This window comes from Phaenicophaeus curvirostris, chromosome 2 (assembly GCF_032191515.1).
Source record: "Phaenicophaeus curvirostris isolate KB17595 chromosome 2, BPBGC_Pcur_1.0, whole genome shotgun sequence".
NCBI lineage: Eukaryota > Metazoa > Chordata > Aves > Cuculiformes > Cuculidae > Phaenicophaeus > Phaenicophaeus curvirostris.
In genome coordinates, this window is record NC_091393.1 from 44,694,321 (window position 1) to 44,709,390 (window position 15,070).

Below are 15,070 nucleotides of genomic sequence, written 5' to 3' on the forward strand. Positions count from 1 at the left end.
ACACCTATCACACAACCCAACTGCTTCATTCAATGTGTACAGCGGCACTAAATTACAGCTGTTGGCATGTGACATATTACAGAATAGATTTTAAGAGGAGGGGGAAATACTGTGAAAAAAATCCCACAGCATTACATTCAGTAAGGGATGGCAGGCAAAAAAGGTACACACCAAGTATCAGTGTGTTTCAGAAACAAAATCAATGCTCACTTTAAACAAAAACTAAGGACTTAGAAACACATAATTTGCTAATAATTGCAGGTCATAAAGAGAACACTTCTGTTCACAACTGTAATGGATTCAACAGTAGATTAGGTTGAAAAGTGAAGAACAAGATAATGTGAGAATTACATTTCTGTCCCACTCCCACACCTACCGTTCATAATGTCACAAAGGTGTTTTTCAGATCATCTTGTTCGACCAGTTAAACCCCTTTATCTGTGCAAATATTTGTTTCATATTAATGCTGCTGCTACTTTTAAAGACTTTTGTTTGTTTTCTAAAGACTGCTTATCTTTCAATGCCACAGCTCTGACTGTCCCAGACCTTGTTCCAGTAAGGCTGTAAAATACAGTGGTGATAGGGAAGGGGCATGAAAGGGGACAAGAGACCAGATACCATCTAAAACCAACCAAACAACAACAGAATCTGCAGCTATGAAAGTAAGGATAAGTTCAATTCAATGTTAATTCCTATTTGCCTGAAATATTTACAGATGTACATTTATGGAAAATAGTCCATGAAAAGACTGTCAATACAGCAGTAAACAACAGAAAACGGTGTATTGAAATGCCATTCCTATTTTTATCCATTGTTACTTTCAGACACAGAAAGGTATGTGCACTTAATTACATATATACTGAGAAAACCATAAGTATGGAAATGTGCATGCATACAGATCTAGTATAGAATCAGGGCTTTTCCCCAATAACTAAAAAAAAAAAAAAAATTAAGTTTACATAGAACACTACAATGATACACACTACCAAGATCAACGTTCACTTCATTCCAGTTACTGTAATGTTTCCCTGTTTCCTAATTCTAAACAAACATCCCCATCTTTTTCCACCTGCTGGCACTATTTATATATATAAGTAGTTCAGACACGAATCAAGCTAAAAAAAAAAAAAAAGGGAAAAACCCAAACCGAAACAACAACTAAAAAGAACCCAAACAAATAAAGCAACGCAAACCAACAGTCTTCCCTAACAATAACAAAAATCCAATTTGACCCAAAATCTTTTTCAGCCAGCTCACTTTCCCGAACTAACTTGCTGGCAAGCTGCAAAAGCTGTAGCACCAGTGCACAGAAGGATGAGGAGGTTGTAGCTGAGACTACAGAGTTTGTCTGAAGCAGTTGTGGGACTGAACTCAAGGACAGCAGGACTCTGAACACAAAGCAAGGCAGCTGCTATTTTTCTTGCCATTGCTAAATTCATTTTATATCCTCTTTGAAACAGAGGGCTGGGAGAACCAGAGAGCACTAACAGAGTCCACAGCAAAATCTGTGACTGCACATTTCTATAACTTCAATGCAAGCAAATGAAGTCTTAGGTAATTTCAGATACAAAACCTCTAGTACCCCAGACTGCACCTTCAATCTTTACTTACAAAGAATGCGTTTTAATAGCAAATTGTTTGCTGCTTTTTCTTTTATTCTTTTTTGGTTTTTTTTTCTTCCCAAGGAAATCTCTTTTCTCTTTCAATAAGGACATAACCAAAAGCTATTTTCTCTAATGAAGTATACTTGGAAAGTGTCTTCTTCCCCCATGTACTCCCCCTTCATTTTTCATTTTGCACTTTTCTTTTTCAGATGGCCTTTGTTGTTATGAGAAAAATACATTCCTGGAATGTTTCAGCTCAGGGCTCTCAGAAACAATTACTTAGGCATTTGGTTTGAACTGCTGTTCTTCCTTTCCGGGTATTCGGGCTTTATGAATCTCTGCTTTAGTCAGAGGTTAAAGTGAACCTTTTCCAAGTTACACTCTGGAGCCTCATAAGTGCCATACGTATCCTCCCTGAATTTTAAGGAAAAGGAGTTAATTCACTATTAGCTGCACACAACAGCAGTAACTTGCTGCATTACCTACAGAAGGGAATTCAGAGAAGGAACGCTGTTGACTCATGCTTACATTGGGAAAAATGAATACAGGGCTGGAATGATGAAGGTGAAAGAAAAAGAATGATCACCTTTAAACTGGCGGAAATTTAGCACTGATTAAGGGAAAACAGGAAGGGGAATAGAAGTTCAAGTCCATCATTTTAGTAGCAAGGTATCATCAAGAACATCAAAGCACTTCATAAGCACAAGCAAGCAGAGTTACAACCTCAGAGGTACCTTATCTTTCGCCCCGTGAGGAACTGCCACATCTGTGATCCACACACAAAAAACCCACCCATAAGTATATGGAGGGACGAAACATGTTTCCTGGGTTGTTCTGGCTGCTAACCGGGCTTCTTAGTGGAGTGAAAGTTAGAAAGGGTAATCTGTCATTGTTATCCGACACCGAGGAATGAGCTATAGGGAAGATTTCCAGCTGGCTGTTCTCCATTGGGCCTTTCTGACCATGATCCACTGAATGTCATGAGTGTGCTAGTAAGCTCCTGTTGTTACAGTCCTGCCTCTGATATAGCAAAACCCAGCTTAATTTCATTTTGTGTGCTCTATTTGCCAAGTCTCTGAAATCAAACTTCTCTTCCTCAATGAATGCATTATATGTTTGCTCAATTTAAGCAAGTTGCTACTCAAAGACACTGAATACAAATCATCCCTACTGCTATGGTACCTTTTCATCCAAATGCAATGCAATTATGGCCAGATTTGTGTTCCTTTTTTTAATGTTGCATCAAATTTGTCCAGTAATGCAGTTTACATATCAGATTTTGTCTAACCTCTTAATCTTCTATGTATTAAAAATACACCTCTTTAATATTTCATCACGTGCTTAAATGCCACTGTTACTCAAGGTCTGTCAGCTCTGCCATATATTAAAAAAACAAACAAACAGATTGAAATAACTAATTATAGTTCATAACTAAGTACAATACTTGACAAAAAAAAAATATATTTTAAAGCTCTGATTATAGTTCAAAGTACAATATTTCCCAAGAGGTATACACTTTACAGATCAGAAGATACACATTTTTTTTAAAAAAAAAGGTTTAAAGGGCATATTTAGACACCTTTCTAAAGAAGTGTTTTGCTTAAGGTTTATGCATAACCTAAAGCATACATGTAAAGGTACACATGGAATTATTTTTTTTAATCCTTATTAAAAGTCAAAATTTCATTTTTTTTTAAGAAGCAGCTGTCAGACTTTGCCATCACCCTATTTAATCTCTGATCTTAAGTGCACGTAACCCCATGACACACCACAAAGCAAAGTGGTTGTTTTGGGCATATGGTCATGTTGATTTCTTTTTCCTAGTGTCTTGGTGAGAAGGGTTATTGTCCAGTTTTAGCCTTCTCTTAGATTGTACCATAAATACTTCTCACAATTATGCACAGATAAAAGCTGAAGTACTTCCTATTATGAAGACAGCGGAAAACGAAATGCAACAGTCTTTTTATGTTGTCTCATTAAATACACTGCCGAGTAAAACTGAGGTACACACAGAAGTACAGCCACATCCCTCCAACCACCTGCTTGGACAAATAATTAGTTGTAATTTATATGATGAAATAATCTTCAAAATTTATGACAGCTGTGTTACATCTGTGTTTTACTAGATTCCAAACACCCATTATCTGCATTTATGATAATAAATTATTTTACAAGGAGAGAAGGCTCTCAATGCTTTGGAGACCAACCTTCCCCTCCTCCACTATCCACACCACTTGTTCTAATTTTTTAGTCCAAGCTTTTTAACATTACAAAACTAATTGCCAGTTTCTACAGTTAACAGAGACAAATGGTATTTAAAATAAACATTTTACATACAGAAGGAAAAAAGCGCTTAGGAATTTAAATATTTCACCTCCAGAAAGCAGCTTGTCCTCTAGCCAAAGAGACTTGCATGAGTTGGCCTTACCTGGAGCCATAACTTGTTATTCACTGCATCTCTCCCCGTAGCAATGCATTGAAACGTAGCATTCTGCCCTGCATTGACCTCTACATCCCCCAGCCTCAAGAAATGTGGAGATTTATCTGCAGAGGGGGAAAACAAAAATTACAAATAATTCTTATTGCTAAGAAAAGGTGCCAGCAACATTACTTTTCCCCTGAAGATCTGAAGATGCATATTATAAAAAAAAAAAGAAGCAGAAGAAAGAAAGAAAGAAAACTATTTGTTTCATCTCCACTCAAGAAGAAAGAGCGCTTTCAGTCCTTTCCTTTCTCCCCTGGTGATTCTACCAACTTTACACAAGAGTTATAACAAAGTCTTTTAAAAATCAAAGCCAAGAAAAGGAGATCAAATGCCAAAATGTCAGCAGCACTTTACAAAAATTATTCCAAAGAGTTTCAACTGTGTGAAACCCATCATACCGAGAAAAATGAAATTAGCAGGATACTGCTCAGGTAAATAGAAAGATGCTATTCAGATCAATTTCAATGTAATTCAGACCTCTGTTGTTTTACTGAATGAAATCATTTGTGCCATTACATACACCATTTCAGCAGGCAACAAATCTATTTCCCACACTGACAAAGGCCCTAGTAAAGTTCAGTGGCACAATCATCTGAAGGATTTATTAGACATAAGAAAGCCGACAGACACATTTCAGGAACGGGTACATTACACAGCTCCCACCTATCCTTTTCTAGAGAACTAATAACAAAACCAGGAGCTGAACAGTTACTTCTTAGTACTTACTAAAGAAAGAAAAACATGCATGAAAAAACAGCAAATTTTTATAAACAGGGTTTAAACATCAGTAACAAAAAAGAGCTTATCTGAATACTGTATCATGCTGATAATCTGCCATCATGACTGTACTGAAGTGCCTTTTGTTTTGGCACTTAGAAAAAGAACACAAAGGAGGGAAAAAAATGGAAGCCAGTGAAAGCCAAACACTGAATGGGAGCAGAGCTCTGCTCAGTACAGGCATCAGACAGCTGGACTGGCTGTAACATAAAGAGGTAACTGACTCAAATACCCTCCGTAAGTCTGGTATCCCCCGAGAGCTATGGTATTAACTGGTTCTGGGTGGAAGAAAACAAATTATGAGGTTGCCATTGCAACTTTATTATTTGGCATAGTTTTGCAAATTTGGGAGAGTGGGTTGTTATAGCTTGATCTTTTCAGAAAGCAATTAAATTATGAGCTGTGATGTACATAGAATGATATTAGGTTTAAGAGAAGGGATGTCTAGGAGAAGATCAGAAGAGTTACACAGAAACAAATTATTAAAAAAATGTGATAACAGGTGACAGAAATGCGCTGCAATAATTTCTTCCTCATATCTTTTCATTTGCAGAATATTCATATTAACACAACTTGTGTTTGCATGTTTGTAATTCTTCCCCAGGATTAAGCAAGAAAAGGCAAACATAAATGCCTGAAGTCTGTCCACAAAACCAAAGCAACAAAACCCAGTCCTCCAGTAGTTCAATAGAATCATTGCACAAGAATAGCACGACTCATCGCACCAATAGCCAGAAGCTTTTTTCTTTAAAGAAAAAGAATAAAAAAAATCTGTTGAGTCTATTTTAAAAAAAAAATTAACAAGGACATAAAATCTAGTATATCTCTTCCATGCATCTGTCAATTCAGTTTTCTTCAATCAGTAAGCAAACACATTAACATTAAACACATTTTGATTATGCACACCAACTATGGTATGTCTAAAACGCCATTGAAGAATTTCTGTTTTATTATTTCTTTATACTTTACTTCTGGCAAAGATTTTACACAGGTAAATCACTATTGCAACACTACATTTTCCCCTGAAGCTGCAACAAAAATACCACCGAAAGAACAAAGAACATCAGTGATCAAGTGATGAAAACTCAGCAGTCTACAGCAATATCAAATATGTCCTGAAAAGACAGAGAAAAATGCAGCTCTTAATCATTACTTACCACAAGGGTAACTCAGAACCTGGATGTCATCAATGGCAATGTAGCCATTTCTCCCATCTGAGACTTCAGCTTCAAATATTACCTGTCAAAATGAAAGAAAAATAATATTTGCAACATTCATTTCTACAGAATTCCCACAGCGGTAAGTGTTTAGAAATAAGACACATTGCCTTTTTCATTTAGTTGAAGTTCCTACAAGGTTTGACAACTGAATGGAATATTTATTACTTAATGTATTGCAGTTCCATACCATTCATATACATGACTTGTTTTGAATTAGCTGCTTACAGCACACCAGAAAAAAAGGTGTTTATTCCCTCAGCTAATGGCATACAGCTTTCACTCCGCTAAATGTATAAACATGATTCAGTTCTGAAAAAAATTGTATTACTTTCAGACGGATTCAACATTACAGCAGACAACTGACCAACCAATTTTAACAAAATATATATTCTTGTTGGGGGTCACAGTATGGTCCAGCTTCCTGTAACCTTCTGCAGTCTAATTGCAGAGGAAGACACACAGCAGCACAGAAATAGTGCAGCACTCCCCAGTGGCAACAAAAAGCAGCTGTAGCATAAGATTTATATAGTAGTCGTTAACTTCATTCTTCATTCTTGCAAGGCAATGGGGAAATGGCTGTGTGTGAAAGGAAAGAAGAGACTGTCTTCACATCCAACTTCTTGTCCCACCGCAAATGGGCAGTAACAACAAAGAATTGTTCTGGGACTGCTCCGGAGGACAGAGCAACCTTTTGCTTTTGTAGCAAAACAACAACTGACCAGAACAAATTTGCCAATACTCATGATTCTTTGTATGGAAAAAGAAAAATAAAAGGGGGGGGGGGGGGAAGAAGCATGAATGTCTAAACAAAAAGAAAGATAATAAAGAGGAAATCACACCAGGAAAGATTGATCCAGGTGATAAAGATATAAACTTGCAGTTGTGATTGCCCAACAACTTATTTGATGTCTGTGCAAGACAGGCTTAGAGCAAGTCAAGTACTCTACACATCATCTTTTACATCTCTCATTCTTGGGGCAATGTAAGACAGCAGCAAAGGTATATCTTGGATTAACAATCTAAGACACCCTGCATGGGAGCAGGAGAACATTATCATCAAGTGCAATTTACCCTCCCATCAGACGGGGCAGGTGGCCTGATTATACTCAGAACTAATTCCACAACCTCACAGGGGTATAAATAAGGAGAACTTCCAAGGAAAGGTGGACATAGGCATGTTCATGATGTGGTTGGCAGTGTCTCCCAACTTCTGTTTGACTACTGAAAGAGGAAGCCTTTAACAACCTATCATGTACTTTAACAGCACCAGGCTACAATCCCAATTCCAACATGTCCAGAAGTTCTTCCCGAGGTTGTAGAGAGCTAAGATTTCACATACACAGTGCTGAATTATTTTTATTTACATTCCTAATTGGTATTAATACAGCTATGAAACATTTATAACTATAGACATATAGGAAAAGGTGCAGCTCTGTTAAAAATTCTTATCATGCTTTAATTTAGTAACATCTGTTCACATTTAAAATGGGAAATAGAAAAAAGAATTGCATGCAATTTAAAATGCTGACAATCAGAAACTGAGGTACCTCTTTTCCTCACATATGCACACACTGTTGAGGGGAAAAAAGGAAAAAAAAGAAGAAGAAAAAAAAAAAGAGGCTATTGAGCTATTCCTTATACTAGAGGAGGTTTATCCTAATAGGACACCAGTGGTTCAGGAGTGAATCCTGCAGTTAGTCTGATCTGCTGTTCAGTCTACAGTTCTAGACAGAATGGATTGCACACTTGAATTTTACCTGAAAAATAATTTGGTTTATTACTCAGGCCACAAAACATTAGTTGTCTGTGCAACTATAGATGTCCTTCCACATATTACAATTTAATTGCATGCTCACCTAGCTTATTTCTGAGAGATGTTCGCTTCTTTTAATGGAGAAGAGAGACCGTTTTCAGAGCATGAATTAGGCTTGCATGCAGCAGAACTGTGGGGACAGCTATCCTGTCTCACTTGTAGCAGTGTTACCACAATGAATGAGAATGGAAAATGTTGAATAGCTCAGGTAATTCAAATGTTATTCAAAGGAATTAAATTTGATTCCTGAATTTTATACACACTACTCTGAGGCGATACTCAAATGGCTAGTTACTTCTCCAAATAAAATGGCATGTCCTTGTTTATGAAGTGCCTGCATTCAGATGCAAATGAAGATACAGTGTCAGAACTCCCTGAACTGGACATGCGTCAATGCATTTAGCCATCTCTAATGCATCTCCTGTTCGTGTTAGTTCATTTTCTCCTAAAACCATGCAAGCTTTTAGTGAATGCTGCATTATTTGGAAAAATCCATGGGTTTACTACTGACAGCATTAACAGACATTTCCATTTGTCTGTTCTGTATCTGACTTCCTCTAATGACCTAAATCAGAGACAAACTGATCGTAATCATCCTGCCATATTATTCACAACTTTGCAGACCTCTATTTTATGTCCCTGTGCAGTTTTGTCTCAGATTTGAAGGATCTCAGATTATGTAGTCAATTTTGTACAGAAACCATTCTCTTTTTTTGATTGTCCTTCTCATCCTTCTCTGAAGCTCTTTCTAAGTGCCCTAGATTCCTTGAAGATAACGAGAACAGACATGGCACACAGTAATCAATATATGGGCGAGTCATAATTTACACAACAGCATAATATCATTATCTACTTCATACCGAATTTCCTTAAATATTCTCAAGACTTCATTTGCCTTTTTTTGACATCACCTGACATTTTTATGAATCCCATGATCTTGCTGCAGAGTGCCAATGGCAAGCTTAGAGTCCAGTGTTCTGTGTGCAAAAATAGGTTTAAATGCATTACTTTATATTTCTGTCTATTATATCTCTATCAGCACTAAAATATACCTGCCATTTTATTGCCCACTCACTCATATCTGGTGATACTATGATGGTCCTTCTACACATCCTCACAATCACATAGTGTCCTTGCTATTCCAAGTACCTTTCACCTGCAAACTTTTATCTTCTCACTGTCCTCTGGCCCCACCCTGGTCCCTTACAAATTTGTTAAAAGGCACTAATCTCTACAGAATGCTCTCGGTGACTTCTGGGCATATTAACAATTTAGTCCTACTTCTTCTTCTTCCTCTTAAACAATTATCTCTCTATGGAAGTATCTACTCACAGCATAGCTTCAATGGGAGTTTTTGTAGAAAGACCATGTCAAAAGCCTTTTGGAAACCTAACAAGCCTTCATCAAACAGATCACCCTTATCTATGCACTTGCTGACCCCTTTAAAGGGCTCCAAGGCTGAAAATTAAGTGCATGACATGCAACACACAGGGGAAAAAATAAAAAATCTAGTTGTTTTGTGTCAGGCACTGCAAAATAGCGCACACTTTGTTTTCATATCCCAGCTCTAAAATGCAGATGACAACCACTATTCACCTAATATTATTCCAGAAATAAATGTTTGAGAACAACTTAAATGCTCAAGAGTGTGTGAATGCAACAAAAAAAGTAGTAATTGCTACAGCAGACACTCCCAAAGAGATTTAGGTGCTGAAGCTTAATGCTTACGTTATACTCAAACCTTCACATTCCTACACAATCCTAACATTTCATACTGTAAACACCATAGAGACTAAGCCTGTGCTTACAATCATAGAACCATTAGGTTGGGAAAGACCTTGAAATCATCAAGTCCAACTGTACCTGTCCACTACTAAATCATATACCTAAGCACTTCATCTACCCATCTTTTAGATACTTCCAGGGATGGTGACTCAACCACCTCCCTGGGCAGCCTGTTCCAGTGCTTATTAGCCGTTTTGGTGAAGAAATTTTTCCTAATGTTCAATTTGAACCTCCCCTGGCTCAGCTTGAGGCCATTTCCTCTTGTCCTAGGCTAAACAACCCCAGTTCCCTCAGCTGTTCCTCATAAGACTTGTCCTCCAGCCCCTTCACCAGCTTTGTTGCCCTTCTCTGGACATGCTCCAGGACCTCAATGTCTTTCTTGGAGTGAGGGGACCAAAACTGAACACAGTATTCAAGTATGTGGTCTCACCAGTGCTGAGTACAGAGGCACAATCACTTCCCTGGTCCTGCTGGCCACATTGTTTCTGATTCAAGCCAAGATGCCATTGGCCTTCTTGGCCACCTGGGCACACTGCTGGCTCATGTTCAGTCGCTGTCAACCAACACCCCCAGGTCCCTCTCCTCCAGGCAGTTTTCCAGCCACTCTTCCCCAAGCTTGTAACACTGTACAGGGTTGTTGTGTCCCAAGTGCAGGACTGTGCACTTGTTAAACCCCACCCCACTGGCCTCAGCACATCGATCCAGCCTGTTCGGATCCCTCTGGAGAGCCTCCCTACCCTCAAACAGATTGACACTTCCTTGCAGCTTAGTGTCACCTGCAAACTTACTAAGGGTACATTCAATCCCTTCATCCAGGTCATTAATAAAGATATTGAACAAAACTGGACCCCGCACTGAGCCCTGGGGACACCACTTGCGACCAGTAATATATGCTTGCAGGAATATACCAAATATACACCTTGAAGACTGTTCTTACTGAATTTTTCTGTCTCATCAGGATCCAAAATTTTAAGTATCCTCATTATTAGCTCATTTCAGGCACTGATCAAAATAAGCATTCCCAAATCATACGTAGTCAATTAAGTAAAAAACGTAGCCTGGAAAGGTGGCAAACAAATCTGTAGCCCAAAGCCTATCCCTAGCACATAATCCTCCCTAGTTGTTTTCTTGTAAACCACACACCACCATCACCAAGCAGTGTATTCCAGTACAGTGTGACACTTAACTTGTTCTTGCTCATCTTGTGCTCATCTTGACTAGTTCTAACCACTCACGATACCATAAAACACAAGAATCTCTCACAGTTTTAACAGCAGTACTGCCAAGGCATCAAGCATAGGAAGGAAACATCAATAAATCAATTACATAAAATGGAGTATTACAAGGCTTCGTTATGGCAGAAATGCAGTGTTTCTTGGACTAATTTTTCCTGCTAGGCTTTGTACATATTTTTAGAAAGAGCTAAAAAAGGAATTGGACATAAAAACAGGGGAGAAAAAAAAAAAAAAAAAGAAATAGTTAGATCTTGCAATTTCCACCAAGCACTCAACTCACAACACATTTTTCTTCAGCCATAGGAGGGCTTTTACCAGCTTAATTGTCTGAAATCCAACTTGTAAATAGATCATTTCCAATGCTTGCTGGAAAAATGTATTAGAGAGCTGTAAGTAAACAAAAGGTATCTTGTCCATGATAGACTGCAGTACAAAAATAAACCCCAAAAAATAGAACTGGTGATTCTCCACTAGAGTCCAGAATTATTTTGTGCTTTTCCTCACAGTTCCAGTACACATAATCCTGATGGAGTACATTTTGATCTATTTTTAGCACCTCCCACATAATTTCTATTCAACTTGTGAATGAAACAAAGAAATTACTCAGAACCAAAAGTAATGGTGCAGTTATATTAATTAACCTAATCAGAAATTAATTACATTAACCCAAACATGTTATACAAAGCCTTAAAGTCTTTCATAAGAATATAAAAAGTAAACGTTCTAAATTATTTATTTTTTCTACTTCATACATATCTCATTAATTCATTTTAGTTGTCATAAAAGCTCAGTGGGGCAATTCCAGATATTCCTGAACCTAATACTTATACTAGAATTGGATAAGATTAAATAACACATAGAAGAAAGACTGTTTTGTAGGAAAATAACTTTCTGCAGGTGAAAAGTCATGAACAGCAAGCCCAGTCATGCATAAGATAAAACACTAATGAAACGTATTTGCTGACAAGCCCCTAATTCTCTCCAATGCTTTTGCAGTGTTAAAGGCATTTTAAAATACTAATGCATTGTTTTTAATTGCCAAGAAAAGAAAAATTAATATATAAACATGAAAATAGTATCATGTTATGGAAGAAATACTCAATGAAATCTGTCTAAAAACAAGAAGGGACAGCTAAATAAATTTTTACCTAACAAAAATGTTGTTGACATAATAAAAAGCATTTCCCTTGTGAAAGTTACAGATAATTTTTCTGAACTAATTTAGAAATCATGAAAGCATAATTCCTTAAGAAATGCTTAAGAAATGCTGCAAGGCAGCCGTTGCTGCTGACAGGGCCCAGGAGAATTTCAAGACCATCAATTCAAACACCTGGGTGAAAACTTAGGGATCTCTATTCTGCCAAGTCAGCTAATACTCTATTACTGCTTCTTCCTCAATAGTCCACCTCCTGAAACAAATAATCAAAGGAGTTAAGGCTGTTTTCTTTCTAGCATCCTCACTAGCGGAGCTGGTCAACAAATGCTTACAGAGTCTTTGAGCATCTTGGTCACCCATAGGGAACATACATACCTCCTCTTATCCCCAAATTTGTATCTAAGAATCACTCAACACTGGGAAGTCTATACTCCCATGATTCATGTCAGTTCCCTCTCTGGTAAGGAACCACCCAGAAAACAAGTCTACCAAAGTTCCAAAAGAGTTATCCTTCAGAGTACTAGTTGTAAATGAGCTACCTACTCTACTTAATCCCAGGTAAAAACCCACACTCAAAATCAGAACCCAACCGTAAAACTGTCTCTACATGTAAGCAATAACTGTGAGCATTAGGCGAGCTATGCAATTTAAATACAAGGAGAGTTAGTAACAATAGTTTACCTCCAAACCCAACATATCTTCTGCAGGAGAACACATAATAAAGATAAAGCAGAATAAACCTTTGAAAGGGCCAGTATGACACCGTTATCTGATGCAAGACAAAGCACAGACTAGACCTGGTGACCCCAGAAAGCCCTGTGTTAGACTCAGGAACACCAGGAAAAAAACTCACATCCTTTCACTTAACTGTACATCTGTGCTTACTTCTCAAATGTCAGATGTTTCTAGGCTCATGACTAGAAAATGACTGGATGAAGCACCACACAAAGCGTTACAGCTGCTTTTGCTTTGGAGTAATAGCAGTTTATCTGGGGATACTTAAGTCTTTGAAAAACCTAGGCTGTTCTTGACTGACTGAAGAAGTTGAAGAAAAAGCATGCTTACACAGTCTATAAACAGAAGATCTTCAATAAACCAAAACATTTGTTTAAGGGTGAAAGTTCTTAATGATTGAGATTTAAAAAATAAAAAACAACACTGCACGCAATGGTGTGACTTTGAAAAACCTTGATAGCATTTTAAATTATGGCATTTAAAGGCTAAAACTGGAATAGTAGCAATAAGAGACACAAGTTCTGAATCAATATGAGGTACTTAATATTATGCTTATTTTTGTGATAGACCAAAACTTTGCTTTCCAATAGGACAGAAGCAGTCCTTTAGAACATGGGCTGCTACTAGAAAATGCAGAAGTCTGGCATAATGCCACTGCACTTTTCTAAACCTAGAACAGAGGTTTTCCTGCCAACAAAAAAAAAAATTAAAGAAAAGAAGAAAAAGCAACTCACTCAAAGCAATGGACAGGTTATGTCAAACAGCACTGTAGAACTATTCATTGCATCAGCACCTGCCTACACTAACACTGAAAGCAGCATTGTATCCATAGGAAATAACCCTGACATACTCTTTCCAAAAGAAAGACATATTTCAAGATATAACAGCAATAGTTCTAGCTGCAAATTCTGTCTATTGTTTTATTTTATCCTCTGTATTTTTGCATTAATCACAACACGTTGGTGCTGGACAAACACAGAAGATGACAGCCATCTGTACCAACAGCTAATGCCTAAAGACACCAGAGGTACAATGCCAAAACACTTCCTTTCTCTCAGTCTCTCAGTCTTATCTCACATCACATCTGAAATTCACGGACCATGTTTTGGCAATGTTAACTTCATGAAACTACTTAGCAAGACTACAAAGAGAAAGACCTTGGAAAGGACTCTAGACATACCAGATCTCCAGATACTCAGATTCTATTTCAACAAGTCTCTCTGCAAATTATCTTCCTACTTCTTAAAACATTAGATCAGTAATGTTGAAACCATTTAAACTGTTACTTGGTTATGTGTGCTATCACATGCCTTGCTTAATGAAACCAGATAAATTAATTTCCTAATTACCTAGTTTAAGCAGAATTTGCATTTGGGATTCTGACAATAAAATATTTCTTTTTCAAAGCACTTTCACATCAGAAATGGGTAGTAAATATCATGAAGCACTCTGGAATCTGTCTTGAAAACAGTAAGATAAATATCAGCCAGAAATGATACAGAACTAGTTTACGCCACCACTGGCCAAGGCCGACATGTTACATTAACTCAGAAGAGATCTTCCAGATATATTTTCTGGGATAGTTTTAGAACTTTCAGGCATTACATAATTCATAATAAAATAATTAAACACAGACTCTTTGTAGTTTCTTCCATTTATTTGGAGCAGAGAGCTACAACTATTCATCTTATATTATCAGTTTGCAGGGAGAAGTATGAAAAAGCTAGATGCTATTAAAGAGATGAACAAATGAAAATGGATCAGACCAGAGAAGACAAGTTACTGACAAGTCAAGTCAGGCACATCACAGGAAGATAAAAATCAACAAGACAAAGGCTTGGGGGCAAAGATCCTCCTCTGTCCCCCTTAAAGCCCTTACCTTGAATATACCTACTAAAATCTTATTAGTCTTTTTCCCTTCTTCATCCCCTCTACTATCAATATGCAAAGACATATGCTACATGAATTGGCCTTTGAGCAAACAAACAAAAATGAAAAGTCAAACAAAGGAATCCTAAATTCAAGAGAAAAGAGAGTCTCCGTTCTGAAACGAATCTATTTTCATTTTTAAGCGTTGAAAATTAATGCTGAGCAGGCATTCTTTCTTCCATAGGTGTACCTCAGAAGCCATTTCAGTGATTTTGGCTACCAAAATGAGTAATTCTTATGGTCTCTGGTACTGTGCATAAATTCATCATTTTTCTCCACAAAAATGGAAGGTAAAAATATAACCAAAATGAATATTGTCTCTTGAAAGACA

At 37.3% G+C, this 15,070-nt stretch overlaps 1 protein-coding gene across 10 annotated transcripts in view; it reads right to left on the bottom strand.

The window, feature by feature from the left end:
* Positions 1–15,070, bottom strand: part of PTPRK (protein tyrosine phosphatase receptor type K) — a 392,967-nt gene that overhangs the window by 221,021 nt on the left and 156,876 nt on the right. For all 10 annotated transcript variants that reach the window (XM_069851848.1, XM_069851839.1, XM_069851847.1 and 7 more), the window contains exons 4-5: positions 6,024–6,105; positions 4,033–4,148 (exon numbers count right to left, since the gene is read on the bottom strand). In XM_069851848.1, coding sequence (XP_069707949.1) covers positions 4,033–4,148; positions 6,024–6,105 — 198 coding nt within the window. The remainder of the gene's footprint in view (positions 1–4,032; positions 4,149–6,023; positions 6,106–15,070) is intronic.